This window comes from Phaethon lepturus, unplaced genomic scaffold (assembly GCF_000687285.1).
Source record: "Phaethon lepturus isolate BGI_N335 unplaced genomic scaffold, ASM68728v1 scaffold13240, whole genome shotgun sequence".
NCBI lineage: Eukaryota > Metazoa > Chordata > Aves > Phaethontiformes > Phaethontidae > Phaethon > Phaethon lepturus.
This window is the reverse complement of record NW_010512686.1, coordinates 26978-35755: the sequence shown is the minus strand read 5'-3', so window position 1 is coordinate 35755 and position 8778 is coordinate 26978. Positions and strand designations below refer to the sequence as shown.

Here is an 8778-nt window from a genome sequence, read left to right as displayed (position 1 = left end):
GGAAAGAGCGAAGGGTGGAAACCGTTCCACGGTAATCCCCAGAAGTGTTGCAGGTCAGATTTAACTCATCATTACCATGCTTGTGCTTGAAACTAATTTTGAACTTTCAATTCTTCTTGTAACTTACTTCTGAAGAAACTTACTACTTCTAGTTTCAAGAAGGGTCAGAACTGTAAAGTATTTGTGGATTAGGACAACACAAAAAGCACAGTTCAATCTCAATTCCTGCACAGGGCACACACTTTGACAATTGCCTCTTTAGTCTGAAGGCCATTGAGATTGCTAAGCATATTTCTGTATGGCTTTCCATTACTGTTTCATATTCCTCTGATGAAAAAGTATATTTTTCTGCCAAGAATCCTCAGACTCAGTCCCATGCAGTAGACCTCACAATAGTTTCTAGAAAAAAATTTTGCTGTGGTGAAGCCCAGTTCTGAACATGCCTTGTGAGAACTAGTATCAAAACATTACTGGTTAACATTTCTAAGCTTTGGTTCTCAAGATAAAGGCTATGGCTTAGATAAGTGACCTTACAATTCCAGCTACTGAGCAAGTCCTTCAGAATAAGGGAGGTAGACCATTCCATACTTCACAGAAGGGATCCAAAACGCTCTGGGTTACAAGACCCTCATGCCTCCAAAAATAAAGTTTACAGAAAAGTGCCACTAGGGATTTGCCTTGTGTATATGTGACCAAAGTTTCAGCTCTGGAAGAAAAGGAGTGGCAGAAGCACCTATATGCTCATCTATCAAAATCAGTCTTATATACGCTTAAGATACCAACAAACTCAACAGTGTCAATGATACAAGCTTTTCCCCTTCAAGTGTCATAGAAGAACTCCCTATACAGGACATTTTCTACCTGTCAACTAGAAACTAGATACTTATTACGTTGAGTTATTGGTAATAGTCTGTTTGCCATAAACAAATATTCACTATTAGACGTGAATGTACTTTGAGGTTACATGAGATGGCAGTTTAACAATTTATACATGGTATGGCTGGTTAGAACTTGTAAACTTTCCAACCTTTAATTGATCAATGAGATCTGAAGTTTAATTAAAAATCCATATGACAAGTTATTAGTAGTGGTGTACTCTCAGGTCACTGGACCTGAAGGTTTTTTGTTTTTCCTGTGAAACCTACTGAAAGTATGAGGTTTGAAAAAGGATTTCTAGCTTCAGATGACTAGAACAGGTTTTTGTCCAGTAACATTCAGGAGTTCACACCTCCCTCCCCAGGGATTTAAGATTATTATGCCTACTTTTCTTGTCCTTCTTCTCTTTTTCCTTCTCCTTCTCCTCTTCATCTCCTCCAGCCCCAAGTAAGGTAAAGATGATTCCAGTCTGAGAGTTCACACCTACAGCAGTAACTACCATTCTTCCAGAGCCTTCCATCACATGTGTACCTGAAAGATTGAATCACGTTTTCCACTGAGACTTGGGCAGTTATATGGCAGAGCACAAAGGAAATTAGTTCTCAAACTTCATGCGGATGAAACGGTAAGATAGATAGATAGATAGATACGTATCTATATCACTGTGTTCTCTTAGAGCTTTAATTGCCAAAACTATCTGGAAAATAAAGTCATAGGCAACTACACAAAATGTTCATCAGCTTTAAGAGCCTGCTCACTTTGACAAAAGTTTAGTACTAGTTGGACTGTTCTTGAATACTTTTAGGAGTCAGCCTAGATAAAGTCCAGTTTGCCAGATTTTAACCTCAAAATTTTAAATAACCAGTTTACCCCCAGAAACAAGCTACATTCTTCAAGAATTGTCAAATGCTACACACCTGAGAGCAGCATAGGATCTCTGTCCAGAGATTTCTTAACATGATCAGATTCTCCAGTCAGTGAGCTTTCATCAATTTTGAGGTCATTTCCTTGAATGAGTACACCATCAGCCGGTAAAAGATCACCTACGAGAGATCACTGGGTATGTTGACTGCAGTTCCTTTTTTAAAGATAAAAGAAAGTTCAACTTTAAAAATATGTTTACCATATTTCACTTGTGCAATATCTCCAACAATTATGTCAGCTACTGGTATTTGGATGACTTGACCACCTCTGATGACTGTGAATTTCTGTTCTTGTTCAATACGGCTCTGCAATCCCCGAAATTGTTTCTCTTTACTCCAGTCATTGAAAGCTGTTACTAATACCACACAAACTACAGATAAGAGGATTGCTGCTCCTTCAATCCAACCTGCTTCAGATTCCTCCTCTTCTTCACCAACATTTACTGATCCACATACTGTAGAAAACAGGTTTTAGATTTAAGAAAGTTCACGCAGATAGTGATTTCAACAACAACAAAAAGTCTTGCCAAACAGAAGAAACTACTAATAGTTGCTAAACATTTTCCATGCTAGCCTTTGTTGCAATTTTACATTTATTTTCAGTAAGGGTAACACACAAAGAAACTAGAGACACTGAAAGCTAGAGCAGTTCAAGGAAGTTAAACCACTTAGAATTTACATCCCTGATTATCTGAACATAAGAGAAGTTGATATAGAAAGTTACCTATCATTATTATCTTGTCAAATGATGGCATAAGAACACCAGATTAGACAATTAGGTAACCACCTTATGTTTTCTCAACATTTTCCACTTTGCCTTTATTTTAACAAGCCAGATATCATTGCAAAAATTCAGTTCAATGACGGCCAGATCCCTTCATCTTCCGTTTAGAAGTATAAATATAGCTCCATTTCTTAAATTAGAAAGTTACCAGTGTCATATTGCAAATCAAGGAAAACTTAAGACTTGCTGACTCCCCAAAGAAAGCACATGACCACAAATTATAAATTGCTTAAATATTTGAGGAAAAGCTAAAAAAAAAAAAAAAAGGCACTTGCACAGAAATATGACTGGATCTAAGACAAGTCCTTGACCCTGCTGCTTGCACCTTACCTTTGGTATTATTTTGGTCAGAATGATACCAGGTCATGACCAGGGAAACCTCATGTTGCCCTTTTAGGGCAAGCTAGAGTTTTAGTAGTGTTCTCTCAATAAGGAACAATAAGCTGCTTTTCCACTGACTTACTGTCTCCCATCAGATTTACAGTATAGGCATGTTGGACCAGGAAAGTCAGTAGTATAATACAGGTGGACACCTACAGGTGGACACCTACTTTTAAAAAAGTTTACTTACGGGATTCATTTCCTCCCGGAGGCTGGTAAAAAGAAAGGCCCAAGGATACTACGGCTGCGATTTCTAATATAATTAGTGTAACGTCCTGTAGTGCTTCCCATACTAACTGAAGAAATGTTTTTGGCTTTTTAGGAGGTATAAAGTTCTTCCCAAAAACTGCTTCTCTCCTTTCTATATCTGCTGGATTTCCACTTAAACCTATGTAAAAAGACGACAAAGTTAGTGACGCTTGCATTTCACCCTCACAGTAGAAGTGATTGAGGTTTTCCATTCATGGAGTGAAGTCCCACTCCATATTTCAGTAACAATACTGAAAAGCCGTATCTCAAATATAATTACAGAAGTACTATCCTTAAATTTGAGTCACTATAGAAAACCAGCTATATTTTATAATGCTCATTTTGCCAATATAAAGTAAGCTGATGGTCTACCTACTTGCACTTAATATGACATAGCAACAGAGTAATAGTAACAGACATATCTTTGTACAAAGTAAACAAGTTTGCAAGACAAGATCATTAGTAGTTACTACTATCGAGACTGAGTAGCACCATGCAGCTTTAGCAAGACCACAGCCAGCTCTGGTTCCCACTGTAGGGATTCTGTATTCAGAGATAACATCCTAGGATCCTACAATTAATGTAACATTTATAATGAAATGTTTAATATAATTAATAATACAAAAACTATAAATATTATATTTGCATATTATTTAATTGTGCTATAAAATACCGTAAAGGGGCATCATGGGGAGAGAGGCAGCCACTTAATGATGCTGCTTCCGCTTGGACAGCGGTTGTTTGCTCTTCCAAAGCTTCACTTTGTCTCCTCTCACATAGAGAGCACCCATATTTAGCACTGTGCAGGGTCTGTCACCTCAGTTTTGTGCCTATCTTCTTTCTTATGTGGCATATTTCTTTCACAGTCTTCCTCTGTCTCAACTCCTTGTAACATCCTTAAGGGACACTAGCAGGCAAGAGTGAGAGGCTTTCACTAAAAGGCACTGCACGCTTCAAGAGTTAGCCAAATCCTTTAAAAATAAAGGCATACCAAGTCTACTCAGTGCACGGTCATGCACTCAAGGTCTTCCATCAGTACACCTCCTGTTTACTCCTTCAGGAGTTCCAAGCTGCCTAACCCGCCATTCAGAATTTAAATCACTAGCTTGTTTTTCAAAGCAAAGTGGCCAAACGTCCAGCCATGTTCAGAGCAAAGGTCTGGATACTTCAACCATATTGCCCCCAAAGTTATGATCAGCACCTGCTTAAAGACAACAATTTTCCTAGTAGCAGTTTTTTAGTAGTTAACCCAACTGCTTAGTGATAAAGGCATTGCAAACATGATAGGTAATCTATAACAACAGTGACCACTGCAACTGGCTTTCATAGTAAGTGGGGTATTTAACTCCTCTAACAGACATTTCCTAGAACCATCACATGATATTTCAAGACACTTTGCAAAGACTACTGAACTGCAAAGCTCAGCTTTAAATGCTAACAACTGCTATGCGCTCACTTAAGTGAAAAGCAAAATATTATGTGCAGATCTTTTGAAAAATGAAATAAATTAGACATATTCTTAGTGTATATAATAGGTTAGATTTATTCTAACACTCTCAGGTTCACTCTGAATTCATGGCTTTGGAGGTTTAATACAAAGGAGCAATTTTACTATGGTTAGCCATAACACTACACTACTTGAAGTCCAAGCTTTGAGGTGCTTAATTTCACTCTCAACTCAAAAAGAGCACTGCAAGACCATTTTGAAAAATCAAGCTATACGAGAGGATCTAGAGAAACTCAGGGCAGCTTGGCCATTTCAACAGGCGGGACCATATTGCTATTTTGCAACAGATGTCATTTGTCTCTTCCTTTCAGCATGGCAGAGTTTGGAAGATTATTTACATAATGTCAGCAGCACCACTTTCCTCCTCCCTTCACAGGGTACCAGGGTGCAGAACATCAGAAGCATATACATCAATGGTGTCTGAAGAATGAAAAGTGTTTTCCAACAAGACTGTATACAAGCTACTATCAGAACCACTTAGTGAAGATTAATGAATAAGCCTAGCAAAGACAAAAAGCGCTTGTATTTTTAGTATTCGCCATAATACAGCATGCTTACTGAGCATGCTTACTTGCTACATGCTTACTTACACTTACAAGTGTAGCATGTACAACATACAAACCACACGGTTGGCAATTTCGTAGCTCAACCTACAGTCCTGAAACTACTCACAGTCTACAGTCAAAACTACTGCCATTATTTTGTTCATTATGTATCTTAACTAGGGTAATTTGTGTTATGAGGAGTTAAGTTTGAAAAATATCAGGCAAGGGACTACTTAAAGCTTCATATACAAATTTTATTAGAAATCTAGAAGTAGAAGTTACTAGACAATCAAAATTATGTAGACCTGTGGAAATAGATGGTGGTCTGTCTGTCCAAGATATAGGAAGGGCTTTTACTACTACAGATCTGTCAAATGTTTGTTTACTGACATTTGTAAACATGTAAAGAATATAATAAACATTAAATAGTAGAGAGTAATGTCTGCTCAGTGTCTTTTTTTTTAGTAATACTGGTAAAGGACAGTTCCCATTTCTCGTTTCAAATCAGGTAGGTCTGATCCACATTTCACCCGAAAAAAGACACGGCCTTACATTGTCAACAACTTCAAAACAAGAAATTTTACAAGCTGAACTCATCCATTGTGTAGTGTTTCAGAACTACCTATACTTTTGCCGTAAAGCCACTGGTATTTACACAAGTCAGCATTTCATACCATAAAGAAAGCTTCCGAAGAGGAAGAAGTGTCACAGGGCCTTGCAGGTGTATGCACAAGATTTTAGAGACTTAGAACTAGTGTAACACATAGCTATTTTCTGCTTAGATCTTGCCTAGATTTTCTCCATTAGAAACGTCTCTGTTTCTACACTTACAACTTGAATTTGACAAAAGACAAGACCTAGTTCTACTTTTACAAGAGCTCTCCAGTACTACCTCCAAGAAATTTATAGCAGCTTACCTGACCAAGAAGCTGGTTCTCTAAAGGTTCCTGTAGTGATTTAGAGCCAAAATGACACCTTTGTAGAGGACAGTGTGCTTACTCACCTTACTTAACCTTTTCTGAGTTAATTATCTTGTTCGACTGTTGAGGCTTTGCTGCAGTTATGATCTGCTCTCTCACTTCAAAAAAGGATGGCACCTTTTTATCAAGTTAGTGACTGTATTTAACTGATTGCAGGAGAGTACATCTAAATGTCAAATCCTTTTTAAAGTGAAAGGCCTTGACCACAGTCCTCAGCACAGCAAAATCAATCTGCAGGAAAGGGCATCAAACCCCTTCCTAGTTTTAGTACACTGACACTCACCATTCTCATGTGTTAATCTGCTTTTTACATAAAGGGACATGAACAAAATGAATCCTGAAGTGTACCAGGTATTTGGTGCTTGGTGCATCATGTACGTCTACAATCCGACGCCCACCAAGCTTGCAGCAATAATGGGCCTTAAACCTTGGGATTACCGTAAATCAGGTTTCACCCCCTCAGTTCAGTTCCTGACTGTGGAAAGCTACAGCCCTTTTCACTGAGAAAGGAAAGTGCCTTGCTACACTGTGCGACAGGTCAACAGGGTAACAAGAGACTGCTGCTCCTCCCTAAGGGGTGTTACACTGCTTGGACACAGCAGTGCTTCACACACATGCACTAACTTTGCAACTCCAGTAATGCCAAGGAACAGAATTTTGCATGTTTTTGTTTGGGTTTTTTTGTTTTTCTTTTTCCATGTTTTATAAATTTCTTCTTCAGCCTAAAATTGCTCTAGTCCCATTCACTGGCGGGTCAGGCATGAGAACTGGCTACTTTCAGTTTGGTAAGAGGAACCCAGCTCGTGTAGTGAAATAATTTCAGGAGTTTGGAAATCAGCAGTCTGGCTTCAAAAGCAGATCAAGCCAAAACATGCTAACTAAATGCAGATGTACCCAGAGACATCTTACGGCATTAGTAGGCTGCTCTTGATCCAAGGAGACAAACCTTTCCATAGCATTTCTGAAGAACAGAAAGCAACAGCTCTCCGGGATTACGACAGCAGGTATTTCACTGCCACCAGCGTGACACCCCGTTGGTTAAAAGCTATGCGAGTGCTTAAATGCTGAGACACCACAATTTACCAAAATCTTGATTTTTGTACTTCTCAATTACTATCAACAGCAGGATTTCACATTAAGCTTGAGGCAACGTTAGACAAAAATATGTAAAACCATTTTTACAGGATACTACAGTTTAGATAACTTGAGCAATATGACGTGCATCTTTCTTTCACAAATTAAAGCTTATAGTTTTCATTTACATTGGAAGAGAGCAGTAAAAGAGGGACAAATCTTAAGGAAAACTTCTGGAAAGCTCTCAGGGAAGACACTTGATACATTTATTTCCTTCTTCACATTTGTACAGTCTATCTTGGAGTAATAACTCCAGAGAGCAAAATTATCAGGTAGCCACACTTCACAGAATGCCATCAAGCCCAACATGGCAAAGACTTCTTTAAAGATGCTTATTTCTAGAGAATAAGACTGCGTGATCTCTTTGCAAACCTTCTACTAATAGTGACAGTACCTCTTAGTGCCTAAAGCTGTATTGATAGTTATTTTGTATAGATCAAATGAAATCTATAAAAATGCTGTAGATTTAAAAACTAAATCATGCTATTAAGAATTCAGTGTAGTGCAAATAGAAAACAGATGTCACCAGTTTTAAAAATTGTTGCATTAGGGAATAACAAGGACTAGGTAGCAACACAGAAGCATTCATAAGCCCTGCATTAGGCTATTAAAACCTTGTGTTCCACAACAGCATGATCTGAATTGTAAACTATAGGTCATATGAGCTATTCACAAAACTTACACTTTCACAGTAAGTTAAACATTGCTATGTTGCATTGCTATTTCATGTGGATGCCTGCATCAATACACTTTATTCCAAAGTGCAACTTCACCACTTACCCGACATCTCACATGCAGTTAGACCAATTGAAAAAACTCTTGCTTACTTATTACCATTGAATACCTCTGTCTTAGAGGAATAAGAAGCAATATGTTATTATGGTAACTGAAATACTTTTATAAACTTTGTTAATTTAAAAAAAAAAAAAAAAAGTAGTTTCCTTGACTAAGGTTTTTCCTAAATGGAGTTTCCTCAACAAGTGTTAAAATTGACTTACCTTCATTTGGTGAAGTTTTCAATTTTGTACAGATGCCATGTACATCTCCATAACATTCCTGTATTTTGTGCAGTGCATCTGCAGCTCGAAGTTCCATAAGAGAACGGAGCTCTGCAAGAGTAACTCCAAAATCTCCATGATTAGCTTCTTTTACAGCATTTTTTACGCCACTATATGCAACCGAGTTGTTTGCCATATCACCCATGATGTGTGCAGTCTTTAGTGTAGACAGTTTCCAGTAAGGAACAAGATTTCAACTTAAAATATTTCCAAAAGGAAAATAAATCCTTTGGGTATGAAGACAGTCAGGAGAGCAGACACATCACCCAAGTAAGAGACCCCGTCTGGAGAGAAATCTTTGAGGTTGTCCCATGGCGCGTTCTGTTCCCCAAGCCAAATGG

At 38.1% G+C, this 8778-nt stretch overlaps 1 protein-coding gene across 7 annotated transcripts in view; it reads right to left on the bottom strand.

Moving 5' to 3' along the window:
• Positions 1-8778, bottom strand: part of ATP2B1 (ATPase, Ca++ transporting, plasma membrane 1) — a 35240-nt gene extending 26462 nt beyond the window's left edge. For all 7 annotated transcript variants that reach the window (XM_010287773.1, XM_010287735.1, XM_010287742.1 and 4 more), the window contains exons 1-5: positions 8378-8778; positions 3155-3352; positions 2000-2254; positions 1794-1919; positions 1264-1407 (exon numbers count right to left, since the gene is read on the bottom strand). In XM_010287773.1, coding sequence (XP_010286075.1) covers positions 1264-1407; positions 1794-1919; positions 2000-2254; positions 3155-3352; positions 8378-8582 — 928 coding nt within the window. In that variant the 5' untranslated portion in view covers positions 8583-8778. The remainder of the gene's footprint in view (positions 1-1263; positions 1408-1793; positions 1920-1999; positions 2255-3154; positions 3353-8377) is intronic.